The sequence below is a fragment of the Somniosus microcephalus genome, chromosome 4 (assembly GCF_052327205.1).
Source record: "Somniosus microcephalus isolate GS21.2 chromosome 4, FLI_Smic_1.0, whole genome shotgun sequence".
Taxonomy (NCBI): domain Eukaryota; kingdom Metazoa; phylum Chordata; class Chondrichthyes; order Squaliformes; family Somniosidae; genus Somniosus; species Somniosus microcephalus.
The window spans coordinates 124,698,924-124,722,947 of NC_140990.1; the positions used below are offsets into that span (position 1 = coordinate 124,698,924).

The window sequence follows — 24,024 nt, forward strand, 5'->3', positions numbered from 1 at the left end:
AGGCGCACAGGAAAACGCGAGGCACTGCCATTGCCACGAGGACCGCAGAGAGCAGCGTTGGCAGCAGCGCACGAAACCCACAGGGCGTCGCCATTTGCCACGAGGACCGCCGAGAGCGGCGTTGGCAGCAGCGCGGGAGACGCCATTTTAAGCCGCAGCGGGGAAGAAAGGAAAGCGCGGGAGACGCCATTTTAAGCCGCAGCGGGGAAGAAAGGAAAGCGCGGGAGACGCCATTTTAAGCCAGTCTAACCACACCCAAAAATGCCAAAGAGTGGCAGTATCACAGCGTTCGACAATGAAGTCGAAGATTGGACGACAGATGTCGAACACGTAGAAGTATACTGCAAGGCGAATGAAGTGCCAGATGACAAGAAAGCGCTGGTATTGTTGAATTCAATGGGTGCAAAAACGTATGGCTTACTACGAAACCTAGTAATCCCAGAGAAGCCAGTAGAAAAGGATTTTGAAAACATAGTGTAAATCCTACAGGACCACTTAAACCCCACACCGCTGCTGATAGCAGAAAGATTTAAGTTTCACAAAAGGAACCAGCATAAAGATGAAAGTAATGCTGAGTATTTAACAGAACTGCGCAAGCTATCGCAACACTGCCAGTTTGGAACGGGACCAGCAGATACTTTAAGGGACAAGTTTGTGTGTGGGCTTCAAAGTGAAGGAAACCAGAAACGGCTTCTATCAGAAAAGGATCTTACGCTGGACAAGGCTTTCAGCATTGCAGTATCACACGAAGCAGCAGCACAGGGTGCTGCAGAGATACAACGGAGACCGCAAGAATATGGCACAAATGAAATGTCATACGGAACAGTGAAGTGCTATCGCTGCGGCAGAACAACACACAACCATAATGATTGCTGGTTCAAGGACAAAGTGTGCAGACAGTGTGGAAAAGTAGGACACATAGCAAGGGTCTGCAGGTCGGGAAAGAAAACCAGCAGCAAGAAATCTCCACAGAAGAAGTACAAGAAGGTACATAAGGTGACGGAGAGTAGTTCAGACAAACAGAAGAGTGATACAGACTCCGGAAGCAAGGAGCTGGGTTGTCTGAAACTACATAATGTGATCAAAACGGAGGATCACCAAACTATCTGGGTCACGCTCAAGATAGCAGGAGTCCAAGTGAAAATGGAATTGGACACAGGATCAGCCCTAACAGTCATAAACCGAAGGGACTACAAGCGGCTATTCTCACATATACCCTTGAGAGATACAAAGATTGTCTTGAAGACGTACACGGGGCAAAAATCTACCCCACAGGAACAATAAGGGTGAACGTTATATATAACGGCAAGGAAACCCCAAAAATGGACCTATATGTATTGCCAGATGGAGGACCACCACTACTAGGACGTGAATGGATCCGGAAGATACAGCTAGATTGGCATTCCATACAGGCACTGACTGTGGCTGACAAAAAGGATGACGACGTCACACCTGGGCGACTGTCAAAGATCCTAACTGACGCGAAAGAAGTGTTCCAGCAAGGACTCGGAACACTAAAAGGCATGACAGCGATGATTAAAATTGAAGAAAACGCAAGCCCAAAATTTTTTAAGGCCAGACCGGTACCTTATGCGATCCGCCCAGCCGTCGAAGCAGAGCTGGAGAGTCTGGAACGTTCAGGTGTACTGTCCAAGGTAGACTGGAGCGAGTGGGCTACACATATCGTCCCTGTGATGAAAAAGTCGTTGAGCAGCACGCCTGGGGAACCAAGGAAGGTTCGCATCTGTGGGGACTTTAAGATAACAGTGAACCCGGTCCTTCACACCGTACAATATCCACTTCCGCGGATTGAAGATATTTTCGCCTCGCTATCTGGAGGGAAACGCTTCACTAAGATTGATCTGGCCCAGGCGTATCTGCAAAAGGAGGTAGAAGAAGCATCAAAAAAATACCTCACAATCAACACCCATAAAGGTCTCTACCAATACAACCGGCTGGTGTTCGGGGTAGCATCAGCTCCGGCTATTTGGCAGAGGGCAATGGAACAAGTCCTGCAAGGGATCCCAGGGACCCAGTGTTATTTGGGCGACATCCTGGTCACGGGCGAAAATGACAGTGATCACCTTGCCAACCTGGAGCAGGTGCTCACTAGATTGCAGGAATATGGGCTCCGAGCTAACCGCCCCAAATGCGAGTTTTTTAGAAAACAGATCTCGTATTGTGGCCACGCTATCGATAAAGAGGGGTTACATAAGTCCCCAGAGAAGATTGAGGCAGTAGTCAAGGCTCCAGCACCGGAAAATGTGTCACAACTGAGGTCGTTCCTCGGGCTGGTAAACTACTACCATAAGTTCTTGCCAAATTTGTCTACAATACTACACCCACTGAACACCCTACTGCAAACTGGGGTGCCATGGAAGTGGAGTGACGAATGTAAACGAGCTTTCCAGAAGAGCAAAACACTAATCACATCGAAAGAGGTATTGGCCCATTACAACCCGGCATTACCAATTCGTTTGGCATGTGATGCGTCACCCTACGGCATTGGAGCGGTGCTGTCGCACAAATTCTCGGACGGCTCAGAGAGGCCAATAGCCTTTGCGTCACGATCACTAACCTCAGCCGAGCGTAACTATGCCCAGATTGACAGGGAGGCCCTCAGCCTAGTGTGGGGAGTGAAAAAGTTCAATCACTATCTGCACGGGCAGAAGTTCACCTTGCTGACTGACCACCAACCACTTGTCTCCATCTTTAATCCAAAGAAGGGCGTTCCAGTGATGACTGCGCAACGGCTACAAAGATGGTCCCTTTTTCTAGGGGCGCACCAATATGAAATCGAGTATAAGGGCACGAAACAGCATGGAAACGCTGATGGGCTATCACGCCTGCCACTGCCGACTGCGGAGGAAGCACCAGCAGTGGATCCTGTCGAAATATTTAATTCGACTATAATTGAATGCTTGCCAGTAACTAACGCTGGTATAGAGAAGGAGACCCGAAATGACCCGACACTGTCTCGGGTATATGATTTGACGGTGAAGGGATGGCCAGCACATGGCGACTCACTGTTGCCAGCATTCTCATCCAGAAGAGAACAGCTGTCAGTATGCCAGGGGACCTTGATGTGTGGATATTGAGTGGTAATTCCACCCAAGTTAAGGGAGAGAGTGCTCAATGAGCTTCACGAAGGTCATCTGGGAGTGGTGAAAATGAAAAGCCTTGCTAGGGCTTATGTGTGGTGGCCGGGGATCGATCAGCAAATCGAGGACCTGACAAAGAGCTGCTCAGAATGCCAGGAGGTCCAAAATGCACCACCACATGCCCCTCTACACCCATGGGATTGGCCCTCATCTCCATAGCAACGGGTGCATATTGATTTTGCTGGTCCATTCATGGACTCAATGTTTTTAATAGCCGTGGATGCGCACTCGAAATGGCCTGAGGCGATCAAAATGTCCTCCACCACCACAGAGAAAACTATTGCAGTCCTACGGACCATTATTGCCAGGAACGGCTTGCCAGAGCAGATTTGCTCTGGTAACGGACCACAGTTTGTGTCCGAAGAGTTTCGAAGATTTATGAAAAGGAATGGGGTAAGGCATTACACATCCGCCCCGTATCATCCAGCCACAAATGGATTGGCTGAGAGGTTCGTACAAACCTTTAAGAAGGACAAAAAAGGCTATGTACAATGATAACATTCCACTGCAGCACAAGGTGGACAATTTCCTGTTCGCCTACCGGAATGCGACACATGCAGTCACCAACCAGGCCCCAGCCATGATGTTCTTTAACCGAAGGTTAAGATCTCGCCTGGATTTGCTCAGATCAAACGTACGAAGAGATGTTGAGAGTAAGCAATTCCAGCACATCCATGAGAAGCCAACAAGGAGCTTCAATGTAGGGCAACCAGTCTTGGCCCGCGACTACCGAACAGAAAAATGGCAGCCAAGAACGATATGCACACGGCAGGGCCCACTAATGTACACAGTGGACGTTGGGGAGAGCATCGTGAGATGCCATGCTGACCAGATCCTAGAGTCACAGGAACAAGTCAACCCCATGCCTCGCCCATACGTACCTGGTGATGAACCCGACGTACAGGTCGCATCTACCCCAGAAACAGTGGCATCGGAAGCTGATGAACCACCCGACGACAGGGGGCCAGAATCACCTCCGCACCAAGAGCAAGACACTCAGGAAAGGCGCTATCCAGAAAGGATCAGGAAGCCTCCCAAAAGACTGAATTTATAAATAGACTATTTTCAGCTAATGTTGCATGTTAAAAGTGTTAATTGTTATTAGTTTGATATTTAAATGTTAAATGAGTGTTATGGTACTGTTAATCTAAAAGGGGAGGAATTGTAATGTATGTACCTTTAAGGGGAGAACTACTTTTTACAGCTCCTGTATACTGTAGTACCGGCAGTGACCACACCTGTATATAAACCCTGAGTAGTGAACTGCACAGTTAGTTCGAGAGTAACCCTCATTCAGTAAACACCTGTTGAATCGTTCCCTGCAGTCTGTTGTCTGATTATTGAAGGACACAACATTAAGATGCACGGATCTAACAATTCCAACCCTGGGACTGTACATAGGGATTCCAAAGCATGGACTGTACATGGGGATTCCAACCCTGGGACTGTACAGGGGGATTCCAACCCTGGGACTGTACATAGGGATTCCAACCCTGGGACTGTACATGGGGATTCCAACCCTGGGACTGTAAATGGGGATTCTAACCCTGGGACTGTACATGGGGATTCCAATCCTGGGACTGTACATGGGGATTCCAACTCTGGGACTGTACATGGGGATTCTAACCCTGGGACTGTACATAGGGATTCCAACCCTGGGACTGTACATGGGGATTCCAACCCTGGGACTGTACATGGGGATTCCAACCCTGGGACTGTACATAGGGATTCCAACCCTGGGACTGTACATAGGGATTCCAACCCTGGGACTGTACATCGCGATTCCAACACTGGTACTGTACATGGGGATTCTAACCCTGGGGCTGTACATAGGGATTCCAACCCTGGGACTGTACATGGGGATTCCAACCCTGGGACTGTACATAGGGATTCCAACCCTGGGACTGTATATGGGGATTCCAACCCTGGGACTGTACATGGGGATTCCAACCCTGGGACTGTACATAGGGATTCCAACCCTGGGACTGTACATGGGGATTCCAACCTTGGGACTGTACATGGGGATTCCAGCCATGGGAGTGTACATGGGGATTCCAACCCTGGGACTGTAAATGGGGATTCCAGCCATGGGAGTGTACATGGGGATTCCAACCCTGGGACTGTACATGGGGATTCCATGCCTGGGACTGTACATGGGGATTCCATGCCTGGGACTGTACATGGGGATTCCAGTCCTGGAACTGTACATGGGAATTCCAACCCTGGGACTGTACATGGGGATTCTAACCCTGGGACTGTACATGGGGATTCTAACCCTGGGACTGTACATGGGGATTCTAACACTGGGACTGTACATGGGGATTCTACCCCTGGGACTGTACATGGGGATTCCAACCTTGGGGCTGTATATGGTGATTCCAACCCTGGGACTGTACATGGGGATTCCAACCCTGGGACTGTACATGGGGATCCTAACCCTGGGACTGTACATGGTGATTCCAGCCCTGAGACTGTACATGGGGATTCTAATCCTGGGACTGTACATGGGGATTCCAACCCTGGGACGGTACATGGGGATTCTAATCCTGGGACAGTACATGAGGATTCCAACCCTGGGACTGTACATGGGGATTCTAATCCTGGGACAGTACATGAGGATTCCAACCCTGGGACTGTACATGGGGATTCTACCCCTGGGACTGTACATGGGGATTCTAACACTGGTACTGTACATGGGGATTCCAACCCTGAGACTGTACATGGGGATTCTAATCCTGGGACAGTACATGAGGATTCCAACCCTGGGACTGTACATGGGGATTCTAACACTGGTACTGTACAAGGGGATTCTAACCCTGGGACTGTACATGGGGATTCTAACACTGGTACTGTACATGGGGATTCCAACCCTGGGACTGTACATGGGGATTCTAATCCTGGGACTGTACAAGGGGATTCTAACCCTGGGACTGTACATGGGGATTCTAACACTGGTACTGTACATGGGGATTCCAACCCTGGGACTGTACATGGGGATTCTAATCCTGGGACAGTACATGAGGATTCCAACCCTGGGACGGTACATGGGGATTCTAATCCTGGGACAGTACATGAGGATTCCAACCCTGGGACTGTACATGGGGATTCTAACACTGGGATTGAACATGGGGATTCCAACCCTGGGCCTGTGCATGGGGATTCTAACCCTAGGGCTGTACAAGGGGATTCTTACGCTGGGACTGTTCATGTGGATTCAGTCCCTTCAGGAGAGATTGTGAGAAATCTGAAGTGTGAAGAGTCTGAATCAAATAACTGAGTCAATGATATACTCTCCCGGGCACTAGGACCCGGTTGGGAACAGACACTGAAGCCCCGCCCACTCTTTGTTCCTCACCAAAATAGCGGCGCATGCGCTTTGCTACTCACTGGATCAAGATGGCGGCTGTTAGCCTGGGTCTGTGACCGGGAGAAGCCCCGAAACTGCAAACGCGGGATCTTCTGGGTATTATTCGGGGCTTGCGGCCAACAGCACTTGTTTATGAAGCGTACCCGCCCACCGCCTGTGTATTACTCCGCTCCGTTCGGCCACATGTCACCGATTTAACCGACCCTGATTTGCAGCCGCACTTCACTAGCCATGCGCTGCACGCATGCTCCAAACCCAGGCGTGTCCTGCGCCTGCGCACTGGGCTCCTGTTGTCCGGGAGCCGCACATTCTCCCCCGCGGTGAATGTTGGGTACGAACCCCGCCATTGAAAAGCCTCCTTAGTGAATAAACAGGACTTCATGGGATTGTATTGAGCACTGAACCATGTTCATTCTGGCAGTTAGAGTGTGTTTCTGCTGATCTTAATAACCCCTATACCTGGGCTGCAGATTAATATTCTGTATAAATATTGAATAAATCTGCTTTGTTTCAAAAACATTTTTGTCGAATATTTGATTTCTCCATGATAAGAGACTAATTGATGTTCTGTTATCGACTGTTCCTTTTTTGGGCCCTTTCTTACTCTAACTTATATCACTTCTCACCTAGTTCATCCTCTACCACATCTAACCCGAAGCTTGTTCAGTTTGAGTACATGGCTTGTGGGTGTCATAGACTGAACTGCAGTGTCTCACTTTACACTCATCTGAATTGCCTGCCTCTCTTCCGCAGCCACGTCTGCGCCCGGGTGGCCCTGGAGATGGAGCACGCAGTGTCCGCCGGCACGCTTGAGTACTTCCGCGACCGGTGGGCTCCGCGGGGACTGGAGTGCATAATCAATTCGGACAACACGATTTTAATTTGATTTGTTAAGGTTTATTTAAAATTTGATTAATTTACAGACAATTTGTTTTTTGGTCCAATCAGAAGAGTACACTCAGCTGAATTGCCTGCCTCTCTTCCGCGGCCATGTTCGCGCCCGGGTGGCCCTGGAGATGGAGCACGCAGTGTCCGCTGGCACGCTCGAGTACTTCCGCGACCGGTGGGCGCCGCGGGGACTGGAGTGCATCATCAACCCGGCCAACACAATTTTAATTTGATTTGTTTAAGTTTCGTTTAAAGTTTTATTAGTTACAGTCAAATTTGTTAAACGTACTGTTCAAAAGAGTACACTCATCTGAATTGCCTGCCTCTCTTCCGCGGCCATGTTCGCGCCTGGGTGGCCCTGGAGATGGAGCATGCGGTGTCCGCCGGCACGCTTGAGTACTTCCGCGACCGGTGGGCGCCGCGGGGACTGGAGTGCATAATAAATTCGGACAACCAAATTTTAATTTGATTTGTTAAGGTTTATTTAAAGTTTGTTTAATTTACAGATAATTTGTTTTTGGTCCAATCAAAAGAGTACACTCATCTGAATTGCCTGCCTCTCTTCCGCGGCCATGTTCACGCCCGGGTGGCCCTGGAGATGGAGCACGCGGTGTCCGCCGGCACGCTTGAGTATTTCCGCGACCGGTGGGCGCCGCGGGGACTGGAGTGCATTATCAACCCGGCCAACCAAATTTTAATTTGATTTGTTTAAGTTTCATTTGAAGTTTTGTTTAATTTACAGTTAATTTGATTCTGGTCCACACAAAAGAGTACACTCATCTGAATTGCCTGCCTCTCTTCCGCAGCCACGTCCGCGCTCGGGTGGCCCTGGAGATGGAGCACGCGGTGTCCGCCGGCACGCTCGAGGCCTTCCGCGACTCTACATACTGCTTCCCACCATTCATGATTCCCAAGTCTGGGGATTGCCTGTTCTGTCTCTCTATTTGTCTGTATCATTTGCACTGTGTGTTTCTGGGATGTCCTAATTCGCTCAGTTTTGCCCTTTAAAGCCAGAGACACGGGAGGTATATAGTGTCCCATATGTGGAATGGCTCGAATGGCTTCATCCTCCAGAGGCCGTCTCATCTGCAGATAAGTGGCGTTATGATGATGGACCAGTCCCAGTGTTTTAGCACCGATATGCCTGTTTCTCGCTGGGATGAAACAAAAGTGATGTTCTAGTATGGGGCATCGGGGTGAACCCACAGTCATATCAGTGGCAGTAGTAGTCACACAATCCAGTCCTTTTCATTTATACATGCTATCAGTTTGGTCTTCGCCCCATTTACTTATTCCAATCTGGCATTTTGGTGATTCTTTATCGAGGGAGAACCCACAAGCTGGAACAGTCTGTTGATGGACTACGTCACATCTACAAACCCATGTTGTCCCTTTCAGAGTACAACACTGCAGATCTGGTGCTATCCAAGTTCCCCCCTTCTTAATCAGATATCTTGGCTATTCCTCATTCTGTTTATGGATCGGACCAAATTCAGAGTCTTCCCCCATTCCAACCGATTCTACCCGATGCACCTTCCAAGGTTTTGTTTCATTTCCATTTCTCCTTAACAAAGACAAGACCAATCCCACTGGTCTAATATCTTCATTTCAATCCCCTTCCCTCGGGGCCAGAAACACCATTCCCATTGGCTGCCTCACATCATCGTCTTTGTCTTGGTTCCTTTAAACCATTTTCTCTGTTGTTCTTCATGAATAAACAAAGGGATTTGATTACCCTCGATGTTGTCCAGTCCCTTCTGTACCACATTCATCACAAATGTCACACAGAGGCTTCAGACGATGCCTCGAGTAAGGCCTTGATTCTGGTTAGCCTCATTGTTTGACAATAATCTGTTTAATTGCCTCTTCATTACCTCATCGTGTTCCCACATACTTTCTATATCTATTCTGTTTACTCCTGCTAACCTTGCCGTGGCTCCTATTCCCAGCTATCCTGTCAGCTCTCGCTTTCTTTGTGATTTAAACTGGCTCTCCTTATGTTCCCCATCTTCCTCATCCCTTGGTTCCTGTTTTCTATTCTTTACTAACACATCCTTTACTAATTCTCCGACCATGTTGTCTATTAATTGTAAATATCTCCCTTCACATAATCTAGTTGACAGATTCAAGCTCATGTTTAACACTTTTGACTTCAATTAACAATTTCAAAATGCACATCGTTCTATAATACATTTCCTGATTCAATTACTTCTAGTCCATTAACACTTGGGTTCTTTTGCTGGATCAGACAGGTAGAGTTCTTTTTGTGAGGTGGGATGTCTTTTTTAGTCCCACAGATGATGATCACCATCAGTGTTTGTACTTGGCAAACCAATAGTTAACATTACTGATCAACATAAGACATTTCTTACTTTAAAATAACCTGCTGTCATTACCTTTTTCAGTTTGTATTGAAGTCTTTTACAATGTCCTTGAATGACTTATTGTACGAGTGTGATACTAACTCTTTAACTGAACCCTATTCATTCTGTGACCAATTTAGTGTTTGGGGTCAGGGTGTGTCCCATCCCACCTGGTTCAGGGGAGTCTTCCTGGTCTCCCACATACAGGACTCCCAATCTTCCCAGGGAGCCGCTTTAGGGTTCTTTCTCTATTACCACCGAAATGATGCTTTTGCGAGGCTGTACCTCGGTTTATCACTGATTCCAAACCCCACCGTTTTGAGGTCCTCTGCTTCCTGATGGAGGTGGCCTCTCATGTGGATCCATGTTTTGTTCTGGAGCCTGGAAGGTACGGCCTCCTTGTCTCCCACCTTCAGCTTGGAGCTGATTTGGATACAACCATGGCCACCTTGTCCAGACAGAGACAGCCTGACTTTATCTGTTTTTAGCCTCGCTACAAGTTTTCTTTGTTCAGTACTTAGTGGAGGCCTTGAATCTGACGACCATTCTAGCTGTGAGGAAATCCTAATTTGATCAGCCTTCTCTTCACTTTTAACTGTAATGCCTCTGACAAGTAGCAGTGTGTTTAACTCTCTCCTGATTATTTCAGACCCGGTTTCTCTATGGAGAATGTGTCATGGCCTTGATGATGATTTAAAAAGTTGTCTCACTCTCTTGAGCCACATCAGCCATTTCATGTTGTGTTGTCGATAACTGAGCATGTCTGAGACTCATTTGTTCACACACACACACACACCGGTATCCCAATATCACGCCACACGTGACATCTGATCCATTTCAGGTGTCTGGAGATCTTTGCTCATCTCCCTCTGCATGGTCCTAATGTCTCGGGTAGTGGCCAGCCTATCAAATTCAGTTTTCTTATTGTTCAGTACAGGCAATGACACAAACATCTCGAAGAGAAAGCTGATCATTTTATTACACTTCCCTGACTTTCACAAGGATTGACATTAATACCAGATTGCACCCAGGTGATTTATATCAATTCACCCAAGAACAATGATTCAAGAAAAATTCGCATTGGGCGGTGTAATTTTCCTGTTTTCATCTTCTCTTTCCCTTTAACACAACAGTCTCCCCCCAGAGACTCCTTTCTGAAGACAGAGTTTGGACAGAGCCACACAGACTGGACCTTTTCAAAAATAAAACTGGATTATCCCCTGAAATTTCAGCTCAATTTCCCTTCCCATGTGCTTGAACAGCAACTCTGATCAATTTAAATCATCAATTTTAATTTCACAAACAAATTATGCCCAGATTCTGTGATTTTACAAAGAAGACAAAAGTAACAATTGCATTTGGATGCGAGTCATTTATCCTCCCCTTCGAGCAATGTGTCTTGGAAAATAGGATTACACCAGATATACGGCACAGAAACACACCATTCGGCCCAACCAGTCCATGCCGGCGTTTATGCTCAACTCGAGCCTCCTCCCGTCTTTCCTCATCTAACTCTATAAGCGTAACCCTCTATTCCCTTCTCCCTCATAGGCTTGTCTAGCCTCCCCTTAAATGTATCGATACTATTCACTTCAACCACTCCCTGTGGTAGTGAGTTCCACATTCTCACCACTCTCTGGGTAAAGAAGTTTCTCCTGAATTCCCCATTTGATTTCTTGGTGACTATCTTATATTGATGGCCTCTAGTTATGCTCTTCCCCACAAGTGGAAACACTCTCTCTGTATCTACTCTATCAAAACCTTTCATCATTTTAAAGACCTCTATTAGGTCACCACTCAGCCTTCTCTATTCAAGAGAAAAGAGACCCAGCCTGTCCATCCTTTCCTGACAGGTATACCCGCTCATTTCTGGTATCATCCTTGTAAATCTTCTCTGTACCCTCTCCAGTGCCTCTATATCCTTTTTATAATATGGCGACCAGAATTGTACGCAGTGCTCCAAGTGTGGTCTAACTAAGGTTCGATACAAGTTTAGCATAACTTCACTACTTTTCCATTCTATAACAATTCAATTCTATAACAATCAATCCCAATAATTGAACCCAATAGGTTAAAGTCTTAAGTCCAATTTTGTCAGCACGCTGCGACATTCGATGTCTGCCGATAACGGGAGATAAATTCTTAAAACTGCTGGATCTCTTGCTCTGCCATCAACCTCTTATCAAACTGGAGCTGGCATTGCCTAATATGGTCGTCTCTGGCTACTGCACAGTCCAGAGACACAAGTCTGCATTTTCTTCAACACACATCAGCAACGTTAGAAGCAGTAAAAACACTGTGTCCTTCCTGGGGCAGCACAAACCACTAGTCTGCAGACTTTTCTTATCCTAGCATCATATTTCTGATCGAAACATTCTATGATGAAAATATCCAAGGCCAGTTGGTTGCAAACACCAGCTGTTGCTCAGTGAAATCTCTCTCTCGCTAATGATACCAGCCCCATTTTCCCCGATATCGAATGAACTAAACATGAACACCTTTCAGAAGCTGAATTAACCGAGGTCCATATGCCAACACCCCTCTCATCTTCCATTCACTTCAATTGAAAGGAAACCGACAGATTGGAGCAGTCAGGATTTGAAAGATATTTACAACAGATTCTAGATGTTCTTAGAGTTGGGATCTTTCTCTACTCTGTCCACTCAAGGAGTTAGATAACAGACTTTCTCTTGTGAATATAGAGCTGGGGTATTGGGCCGTGGTGTGTTCACTTGTTCATCTTATTGACTCGAAACCTTTGCCAATTATTTGATGTGATCTGTTTACTTGTACATATTTTTTAAAATACACTTGCTGAGTGGATTCAAATTTAAATTGAAAGCAGGTTTGCAGGCGTGATGCTCTATTCACACATCGAAGGTGAGAGAGATGCTGTGGGACACACGCTAAGTCCAGTAGCTGAACGTGATTAACAGACTGGGTTTTGTGTTTAGTGATCCCGGGCTTGTTACCGAGACCTTCCCTGGATACCAAGGCTAGGAGAGGCCCTCTGGAAGGTATGAGGAGATGGGACTTGTCTATGAGAGTAACCGAAGGTACAAGAACTGAAATAATCTCGAGTTTGAAAGGAGAAAAGGCCCAAAAATGGAGCAGTCAGTAACAGGACATCAATTAGTCTCCTCTTATCTTGGAGACATCAAATATCGACACACTGTGTTAATTGAAGTATCACAATATTAAAACTCCAGCCCAGTTACAGGGGTTATTAACTTCAGCAGAAACAAACCCCAACTGTCAATGAACATGATTCAGTCAGGATGTGATTAACAGCAGCAATAACAGCACAATTCAACCTCTGCAGTTACTTGTGAACTCGCTGCTGTCTCAGCAGGTCCGATGAACAAGTGAGTCCCTTCCCACACGAGCAGGTGAATGGCCTCTCCTCAGTGTGAACTCGCTGCTGTATCAGCAGGTGGGATGATCAGTGATTCTCTTCCCACACTCAGAGCAGGTGAACGGTCTCTCCCCAGTGTGAACTAGCTGGTGTGTCAGCAAGTGGTATGACTGAGTGAATCCCTTCCCACACACGGAGCAGGTGAACGGCTTCTCCACAGTGTGAACTCGCTGGTGTGTCAGCAGGCTGGATGACCGAGTGAATCCCTTCCCACACTCGGAGCAGGTGAACGTTCTCTCCCCAGTGTGAACTCGCTGGTGTGTCAGCAGGTCGTATGACTGAGTGAATCCCTTCCCACACTCAGAGCAGGTGAACCACCTCTCCCCAGTGTGAACTTGCTGGTGTGTCAGCAGGTGGTATGACTGAGTGAATCCCTTCCCACACATGGAGCAGGTGAATGGTCTCTCCCCAGTGTGAACTCACTGGTGTGTCAGCAGGTCGAATGACTGAGTGAATCCCTTCCCACACTCATAGCAGGTGAACTTCTATTACCCTCAAATGGTGTATACAACAGGATAGAACAGACAAATCTAGTTTCTATACAACATCCTTTCCCCTCCTGTCCCTCCTAAGCTGTAAATTCCCCATTCTACACACTCTCTCGTCATCCTTACTGTCTAAAAACAACATTCATTACATTGTCTGGGATTTTGTGTCTCTCCTCTCCAGAAGGAACTGAATCTGGCTGGGTGCAATTAGTTAACCTCTACATTTTGGTAGGAAGAACGAGGAGAGGCAATATAAACGAAAGGGTGCAATTCTATAGGGGGTGCCTGAACAGAGAGACCTGGGGGTATATGTGTACAAATCGTTCAAGGTGGCAGGGCAGGTTGAGAAAGCAGTTAAAAAAGCTTACATGATCCTGGCCTTCATAAATAGAGGCATGGAGTACAAAAGCAAGGAAGTTATGATGAACTTTTATAAAACACTGGTCCGACCTCTCTGGAGTTTAGAAGAATGAGAGGTGATCTCATTGAAACATACAAGATTCTGAAGGGGATTGACAGGGTAGATGCTGAGAGGTTGTTTCCCCTGGCTGGAGTGTCTAGAACTAGGGGGCATAGTCTCAGGATAAGGGGTAGGACATTTAAGACCGAGATGAGGAGGAATTTCTTCACTCAGAGGGTTGTGAATCTATGGAATTCTCTGCCCCAGAGGGCTGTGAATGCTGAGTCTTTGAGTATATTCAAGGCTGAGATAGATAGATTTTTGGACTCTAGGGGAATCAAGGGATATGGAGATCGGGCGGGAAAGTGGAGTTGAGGTCGATGATCAGCCATGATCATATTGAATGGCAGTGCAGGCTCGAGGGGCCGTGTGACCTACTCCTGCTCTTATTTCTCATGTTCTTATGACCTCAACTGGAGTATTGTGTCCAATTCTGGGCACCACACTTTAGGAAGGATGTGAAGGCCTTCGAGATAATGCGGAAAAGATTTGTTCTGGAAAAAATGGATCCAGGGACGAAGGACTTCAGTTACGTGGATAGACTAGAGAAGCTGGGGTTGTTCTCCTTGGAGCAGGGAAGGTTGAGAGAAGATTTGATAGAAGTGCTCAACATCATGAGGGGTCTAGACAGAGTAGATAGAGAGAAGCTGTTCCCATTGGCGGAAGGGTCGAGAACCAGAGGACACAGATTTAAGGTGATTGGCAGATGAACCAAAGGTGACATGAGGGAAAACTCTTTTATGCAGCGAGTGGTTAGGATCTGGAATTCACTGCCTGAAAGGGTGGTGGAGGCAGATTCAACTGTGGCTTTCAAAAGGGAATTGGATAAGTACCTGAAGGAAACATGTTGGCAGGGCTCCGAGGAACGGGTGGGGGAGTGGGACTGGCTGAAGTGCTCTTGTAGAGAGCCGGCATGGGCTCGATGAGCCTCCTGCTGGGCTCTAACGAGTCTATGATTCGATGATTCTAGAGCCTCACCATCAGCCGACTCAGTGAGTGTCAGCAGTGACAGCAGTCCAATCCTGCTCTCAATTGACATCCATACACTTCCCAGTTGATGTCACTGGATCTCCATCAAGAGCAGGGGCAGTGGCTGATTCTTACTCTTAGTTAGCCCAGTGGTACTGAGGACAATTATAGCCCCTGAACTGCTGCCTTGTCAGAGATCAACTAACAGCCCAGATCAAGGTTTGAACTTGGTACCTTCCTAGTCAGTAGTGCAGAGTGTTTTAAAGTGGAAAGGGGGAGGGTTAGAACAGAATATTTAGAAAGAAATATCACTCCACCTTTAAACAAAACCTTCATTACACTGCACAATTCTGAAGACTTTCAATATTAAACAAGCAAGCCAAATGGATCATCAAAAGCAGTGAGACATTTTAGAAAGGCTCAAGTCACTGAAACAGGCAGGTTTACAATCACTGCACAGTACAAAAGGGAGCGACTGTAATGGGAGCTCTGTTAGTGAAGTCCACCAACACTCCAAGATAAACGGGTCTGTCCCTTTATCTATAAATAGGCAGAGAAAGGGGAGTCCCTGTCCCTTTAAATATCTGGCCCATTCCCCCAGGCAGTGGGAGGAGGAACAGCGCGCGGTCTCTTTATATTGTAGCGGTTCGTGTAGATCGCCACTAAATAAGAGGGTTTGACTTCGACGAACTATAAATAAGTTGTTTATTTACAGGACCAGGCTAATTACAGCAGCTAAGATAGCAGGTAAGATAGCTGACTATAGGAGTACCGTGGTGTAGGTCTTGTCCCAGCGGGGACTCCACGAGGACTGAGTTCGCAGTCCTGTGGGGAGCATGATGACGTCATCGCGTTTGTGTTGTGACGTCATCACGTTGTTCGCATTTCCCACGCTTAGGGCGTCTCGTGATGCGCGTCGTTGCATCGCTGGCTGTTGAGGCTGAAGTCGCGAGGCCGGGCTGTGCCGGTGCTTGCTGCAGGAGCGGAAGATCGCGTCGCTCCTGTCAGCTGGCCGTTGAGGCCGAAGACGCTAGGCCGGGCTGTGCCGGCGCACGCACAGCACGTCGTACGTGACGTGACGTCAGCGTGCTACGGCGCGTCTTAAAGGGGCAATGGCCCCAACAGGTAAGTTAAAGGGGCAACGGCCCCAACAAGTAAGTTATACATACAGTAAGGTAAGTTAAAGGGAATTATGTATATCTTTATGTAAGGTACAACCAGTGGTACCGCCACATAGGCCCCCCCAGAATTCGTTTTAACGAAAGTCCAAGGATGAGATGGTCTGATGAACTGGTGGTCACGGCGGTCGTGCTGTCTCGACTTGGTAGGCGAGGTATGAAGATGCTGCTCGTGAGCGGATCCTTACACGGGTCATGGCGAATAAAACGTATCCGTCAGGCGAAGGACCGTGGAGACATGCGAAACAGCAGGCCTTGTCAGAGTGACGGGCAGGTTGGGCGGACGCGGGCGATGTCTCCGTTGATGTTGAAACAAGTCCTTGTTCCGACGAACTCTGCAGGCACGCCAAACGAGCGATCCAGAAGGACTTGACAGGCGAGGTCGGTGAACTCGCCGACAGGTGAGTGAAACCTTCGGGAGGCTGGAACGCACAGAACGGTGCGTGCCATAGTGCTACGACGATAACACAACGGAGGGTGAAGAGTTGCTGTGTTGATCAGTGATCGGTGAGGCCAGCAACTTTCACGTGGCTGATCGCGGCCGCAGGATGCCCGTTGGACCCGTCCTCGATGTGTGCAGCTTCAGTAGACGTTTGCGTTTGCTAAAGGGAAAACTGGATAAAGGGCAGCAACGGTCCTGGTTGTTGTTGCTTTCGGGCGGGGTAAACTCTGCCTGGAGGGCGGCAACACTTGAAACTGTTGTAGATTTAGGAGAAAACAGCCGGGAGGGCGGCACGCTTTTGTTCACGCCAAATCGTGTAGTCGGTAACACAACCAGCAGGCTGAAGGGCTGGTGCGTCGGCGGCGGAGAAGGGGTCGTCGTTTCGCATGACGGATGGGTCGTCGTGGTTCGCGAGGGATGGGTCCTCGTGTTTCATGGGGGTGATTCCTTGTGGTATCCCCGTGGGACACGCTCCGATCTTGTGGGCCCGAACATGCTGTACCCCGCGCTTGGAGAGATGTATACTTGCTGTTGCTTTGGACGTAGAGGCGGACGATCCGTGTGGCGGTAGAAGAGTCGAATACGGAGACCGTGAGCACGTGCGTGGTCTGTGCCGCATCGATGTTCTCGGCGAACAGGGCTTCTACCTGCATAAAGCACGAGGGAGACCGTGGCTCCCTGGATTGCGGTAGCGACAGCAGAACGGCTGATGCTTCCATAGCGTGCTTCGTTTGTGAAAGACGTTCACAAAACCACCAATTGTAGCGCTGGTGGATGACGGTTGCCGTTGGTCGTGCTCTACCTCTGTGAGATCGTTCGTGAAAAATGGGCTCACCTCCAAGCTGCGCTTCCGTTGTGAATACGTACGCAAAAACGGGGTCGCTTTTGGTGGGATCAATGTTAGGCGGTTGCTGTTCCGTGGTTGTTCGTCGGTTGTGCGTTGGTCGTCTTGAGGGAAGATGAGGTTAAGGCGCGCGTTGCTACCGTGAAAATCGTTCACGGATACGGGTTCACCAATTGTAGCGTTGGAATTGATGAGCTTCCGTACTCACGCCGTTGGGTCACCAATGTAGCGGTTCGTGTAGATCGCCACTAAATAAGAGAGTTTGACTTCGACGAACTATAAATAAGTTGTTTATTTACAGGAACAGGCTAATTACAGCAGGTAAGATAGCAGGTAAGATAGCTGACTGTAGGAGCACCGTGGTGTAGGTCTTGTCCCAGCGGGGACTCCACGAGGACTGAGTTCGCAATCCTGTGGGGAGCATGATGACGTCATCACATTGTTCGTGTTTCCCGCGCTTAGGGCGTCTCGTGATGCACGTCGTTGCGTCGCTGGCCGTTGAGGCCGAAGTCGCGAGGCCGGGCTGTGCCGGTGCTTGCTGCAGGAGCGGAAGATCGCGTCGCTCCTGTCGGCTGGCCATTGAGGCCAAAGACGCTAGGCCGGGCTGTGCCGGCGCACGCACATCACGTCGTACGTGACGTGATGTCAGCGCGCTAGGGCACGTCTTAAAGGGGCAATGGCCCCAACAGGTAAGTTAAAGGGGCAACGGCCCCAACAAGTAAGTTATACATACAGTAAGGTAAGTTAAAGGGAATTATGTATATCTTTATGTAAGGTACAACCAGTGGTACCGCCACAATATCCTGACCCAGCGGGCTCCACCAGATGGGCTGCCGCAGGGTCCTAAAGGCCACAGAAAGTTTTATTTATCGGGTTAAACAGAACAACTGAAAAGCGCTCACACAAAGTGTTTGTTATATGTGTGAGTGTGTAAACAAAACACATCATTCTTAATGTTTGCTCGTGCATTCCACAGGGAGAAATTATCTTCACCAATTATTTTTCAGCATTTTATTTCCTCTTATTCACAATGTAACTTCAGAGCGTTGAGTCCCTTTAACATTTATTGATAACCCATTGTCTTGTGGGCTCCTGTTTAGAAAGTGATGTCACAATGACCATTCCGTTCCCAAGGTGAGCCTGTCTGTCCGCAGTATTCAGTGGGAAAGGGAATTAAATCACACCGAGGATAATGAGCAGCCACCCACCAGTCTCTGCACTTTATTGTCCAGTGAGCACCTCACCATCACACAGAAGCTCCTGATATAAACTTCCAGTGTGTGATGATTGGTGCAGGGTCAGTGGTGGAGTTCCACAGCGGGAGTGATCCAGGAGTAATCCCGTGGATGTTCCGGGTCGTGTATTTTCAGTTATCCTGGTGACTAACAGGCACACATCAATAAAACAGGGAATTCCTGGAAACATGCTGCAGGTCCTTCTTTATCTGGAGATCAAATGTCTGTTGTATAATTGTACCAGCAGTTAACAGGCTCCTGTGAACTCCTCCCTCTGCTATTTTAATGCAGACTTTAATCAATTTATTTTAAACGGGTTTATTTTAAATGAGCTAACACCTGCCTTAAAATGGTAGACTCAGGACTGTCACACACATATTAAATCTTTGTGGAATAATTACCAGTCATTTTTAGACTGGAAAATTAACCCTGCCGTTTCACTTTCAGTCAGGAACAGATCACAGTTTGACACCAATCTCTGATTTGACAGCACGTTTCCAGCATTCACCGTTGTTCTTCCTGACTCTAAACACAGTTGTAAAGGAGCCTTCTGTTCCATGCCTTGGAGTTCTGACCCATGGAAGAGAGCGGCTGGGACACATTCCTTACAGGCCTGAAGATTAAAGGGATATAGGTCTCCAAAGGGATATAGATAGACTAAGTAGTGGTCAGTAAGGTGGCAAATGGAGTATAATGTAGGGAAATGTGAGGTGATTCACTTTGGTAGGAATAGAAAAACAGAATATATTTTAAATGGTGAGAAACTTTCAAATGTTGGTGTTCAGACAGATTTGGGTGTCCTCGTGCAAGAAACACAGAAAGCTAGCATGCAGGTACAGCAAGCAATAAGGAAGGCAAATGGTATGTTGGCCTTTATTGCAAGGGGGTTGGAGTATAAGAGTAAGGAAGTCTTGCTACAATTGTACAGAGCCTTGGTGAGACCACACCTGGAGTACTGTGCACAGTTTTCGTCTCCTTATCTAAGGAAGGATATACTTGTCTTGGAGGCGGTGCGAGGAAGGTTCACTAGATTGATTCCTGGGATGAGAGGGCTGTCCTATGATGAGAGATTGTGTAAAATGGGCCTATACTCTCTGGAGTTTAGAAGACTGAGAGGTGATCTCATTGAAATATACAAGATTCTGAAGGGGATTGACAGGGTAGATGCTGAGTGGTTGTTTCCCCTGGCTGGAGTGTCTAGAACTGGGGGGCCATAGTCTCAGGATAAGGGGTCGGCCATTTAAGACTGAGATGAGGAGGAATTTCTTCACTCAGAGGGTTGTGAATCTTTGGAATTCTCTGCCCCAGAGGGCCGTGAATGCTGAGTCTTTGAATATATTCAAGGCTGAGATAGATACATTTTTGGACTCTAGGGGAATCAAGGGATATGGAGATCGGGCGGGAAAGTGGAGTTGAGGTCAATGATCAGCCATGATCTTATTGAATGGTGGAGCAGGCTCAAGGGGCCGTGTGACCTACTCCTGCTCCTAATTCTTATGATCTTTTCTTACATTCTTAATCTGCCCGGCAACTTTCCTTTCAGTGAAGAGAGACGAGAAAGACCAAAGTGCCGTTTGCCCCTCTCAGTGTGGCCCTGAAGGACTGTGTCCAGGCTGTAGTTCTGTTCCCGCCGTACGATCCTCCCCCAGATTGTCCTTTCTGAGCTCCAGCCAGGTGATGCTAAACACTCAGGTGGGAACGACAAAAATCCACAACAATGTTTTTAAAACAAACTGATTTATTTGACATATGTACAGAAATTTAAACTCCAGCCCAGTTACAGGGGTTATTAACATCAGGAGAAACAAACTCCAGCTGTCAGTGTGAACATGATTCAGTCATGGATGTGATTAACAGCAGCAATAACATCAGAATCCAACCCCTGCTGTCACTTGTGAACTTGCTGGTGTTTCAGCAAGTTGGATGACTGAGTGAATCCCTTCCCACACACGGAGCAGGTGAACAGTCTCTCCCCAGTGTGAGCTCGCTGGTGTGTCAGCAGGTGGGATGACCGAGTGAATCCCTTCCCACACACAGAGCAGGTGAACAGTCTCTCGCCAGTGTGAACTCGCTGGTGTGTCAGCAGGTGGGATGACCGAGTGAATCCCTTCCCACACACAGAGCAGGTGAACTGCCTCTCCCCGGTGTGAACTCGCTGGCATACAGTGAGGTGAGATGATCGTCTGAACCCAGTCCTGCAGTGAGAGCACCTGAACGATCTCTCGTCAGTGTGAACATGCTGATGGCACATCAGTTCCCCGGATCTTTTATAACACTTTCCACAGACTGGGCATTTAAAAGGTCTCTCGTCAGTGTGAACTCGCTGGTGTGTCAGCAGGTGGGATGGCAGAGTGAATCCCTTCCCACACACGGAGCAGCTGTACGGTCTCTCCCCAGTGTGAACTCACTGGTGATTCAGCAGGTGGGATGACCGAGTGAATCCCTCTCCACACTTAGAGCAGGTGAACGGTCTCTCCCCAGTGTGAGTGAGCTGGTGTACAGTGAGGTCAGTTGATCTCCTGAACCCAGTCCCACAGTGAAAGCACCTGAACGGTCATCCCACCTGCTGACACACCTATAATGGAGAATAAGGAAATGGCAGACCAATTAAACTCATACTTTGGTTCTGTATTCACAAAGGAGGACACAAATAACCTCCCAGGAATATCGGCAAACATAGGGACTAATGAGAGGGAGGAGCTGACAGAAATTAGTATCTCTAGGGATATGGTGTTGGGTAAGTTGAGGGGACTGAAGGCCGACAAATCCCCGGGGCCTGATAAACTACATCCTAGGGTACTTAAGGAGGTGGCCCTGGAGATAGCAGATGCTCTAAGGATCATCTTCCGGAACTCCATTGACTCGGGAACAGTACCCGTGGATTGGAGGGTAGCTAATGTTACCCCAATATTTAAAAAGGGGGGTAGAGAGAAAGCAGGGAATTATAGACCAGTAAGCCTTACATCGGTTGTGGGCAAAATGCTAGAGTCCATTATTAAGGATAAAATAGCGGAGCACTTGACAAATGGGGAAAGGATCGGACAGAGTCAACATGGATTTACAAAGGGTAAATCGTGTTTGACTAATCTGCTGGAATTTCTTGAGGAAGTAACTGGTAAAATAGATGGGGGAGAGCCAGTGGATGTGGTGTACCTTGACTTCCAGAAAGCCTTCGATAAGGTTCCACACAAAAGATTATCATGCAAAATTAAGGCTCATGGGATTGGGGGCAAAGTATTAACGTGGATAGAGAACTGGCTGGCGGATAGAAAACAGAGAGTTGGAATAAACGGCTCGTTTTCGGAGTGGCAGGCAGTGACCAGCGGGGTGCCGCAAGGATCTGTCCTGGGACCCCAGCTGTTCACAATATATATATAAATGATCTGGATCAGGGAATTGGATGCAATATTTCCAAATTCGCTGACGACACTAAACTAGGAGGAGGGGTGGGCTCTGATGAGGATGTCAGGAGGCTACAGTGCGATTTGGACAGGTTGGGGGAATGGGCGGATACGTGGCAGATGCACTATAATGTGGATAAATGCGAGGTTATCCACTTTGGGGGTAAAAACAGGAGGGTAGATTATTATCTAAATGGCAATAGATTGAGAGATGGGGAAGTGCAGAGGGACCTGGGTGTTCTTGTGCACCAGTCACTGAAGGAGAGCATGCAGGTGCAACAGGCGATTAAGAAGGCAAATGGTATGTTGGCCTTCATATCAAGGGGGTTCGAGTATAGGAATAGGGATACCTTACTACAGCTGTACAAGGTGCTGGTGAGACCGCATCTGGAGTATTGTGTACAGTTTTGGTCGCCCCATCTGCGGAAGGATGTTCTTGCCATGGAAAGAGTGCAACGGCGATTCACCAGGCTGATACCTGGAATGGCGGGAATGACCTACGAAGAGAGATTAAATAGTTTGGGCTTGTACTCACTGGAGTTTAGAAGATTGAGAGGGGATCTCATCGAAACATATAAAATTATGGCAGGCCTGGACAGGCTGAATTCAGAGAGAATGTTTCCAATGGCCGGGGAGCACAGAACCAGGGGCCACAGTCTAAAAATAGCGGGCAAATCATTTAAAACAGAGATGAGGAAGAATTTCTTCACTCAAAGAGTGGTGAGCCTGTGGAATTCCCTGCCACAGAGGGCTGTGAAGGCTAATTCAATAAATATTTTCAAGAGAGAATTGGATATATTTCTGAAGGCTAAGGGGATTAAGGGTTACGGAGAAAAGGCGGGGACGGGGTACTGAACTGGTAAGATCAGCTATGATCTCAGACGAAGATCAGCCATGATCTCATTGAATGGCGGAGCAGGCTCGAAGGGCCGAATGGCCTACTCCTGTTCCTATCTCTATGTTTCTATGTCTCTCGTCAGTGTGAACACGTTGATGGGACGTCAGTTCCCTGGAACTTTTATAGCACTTCCCGCAGTCCGGGCATTTAAAAGGTCTCTCGTCAGTGTGAACTCGCTGGTGTCTCAGCAGGTTGGATGAACACGTGAATCCCTTCCCACACTCAGTGCAGGTGAGCTGCCTCTCTCCAGTGTGAACTCGTCGATCAGTTTCCAGCTCACACGGGTAGTTGAATCCCTTCCCACAGTCCCCACATTTACACGGTTTCTCCCCGGTGTGACTGCACTTGTGTCTCGACAGGCCAGAGGATCGACTGAAGCCTTGTCCACACACAGAACACGTGTACGGTTTCTCCCCGCTCTGAACGGTGCTTTCTGCTTCCATGTTCAAAGGCCCTGATGAATCAAGTGACTCTGTCCGATCTTGAAGTGATGTTTGGTTTGAGTTTCCAGTCTGCAAATCCTCCCCTTTTAACACCCTGTAAAATGAATTTAAAACAGGAAAAAGGGAGGGTGAGCGAGAACCCACAAAAACACAAAGGCAGGTTGTGAAATTGAGCTGAATGAATCTGGAAACTTGTGGGGCCGGCACTGGAAAAAAATGACCATGAAAGCTGCTGGATTGTTGTAAAACCCAACTGGTTCACTAATGTCCTTCAGGGAAGGGAACCCGCCACCCGGTCTGGGCCTACACAAGACTCTGGCCTCTATGGGAGGAAAGAGAGTGAGGCGGGAGGAGGAGGGGTGAAGGAGAGCGACTTTATACATCTGCAACTCCACTAGAACTTTGAAAGCACCTCCCAAACACGCGACCTCCACCACCTAGAAGGACAAGGGCAGCAGGTGCATGGGAACAC

At 48.0% G+C, this 24,024-nt stretch overlaps 1 protein-coding gene and 1 pseudogene across 2 annotated transcripts in view; one reads left to right on the forward strand and one right to left on the reverse strand.

Annotated features, from left to right (window-relative positions):
• The window catches only part of LOC147119745 (uncharacterized), a 420,036-nt pseudogene that overhangs the window by 210,208 nt on the left and 185,804 nt on the right, over positions 1-24,024 (forward strand). The gene's annotated exons all lie outside the window — the stretch shown is intronic.
• The window catches only part of LOC147119748 (uncharacterized), a 49,155-nt gene that overhangs the window by 23,986 nt on the left and 1,145 nt on the right, over positions 1-24,024 (reverse strand). Inside the window, exons 2-3 of the mRNA XM_085985207.1 lie at positions 23,314-23,646; positions 7,227-7,239 (exon numbers count right to left, since the gene is read on the reverse strand). Coding sequence (XP_085841333.1) covers positions 7,227-7,239; positions 23,314-23,552 — 252 coding nt within the window. The 5' untranslated portion in view covers positions 23,553-23,646. The remainder of the gene's footprint in view (positions 1-7,226; positions 7,240-23,313; positions 23,647-24,024) is intronic.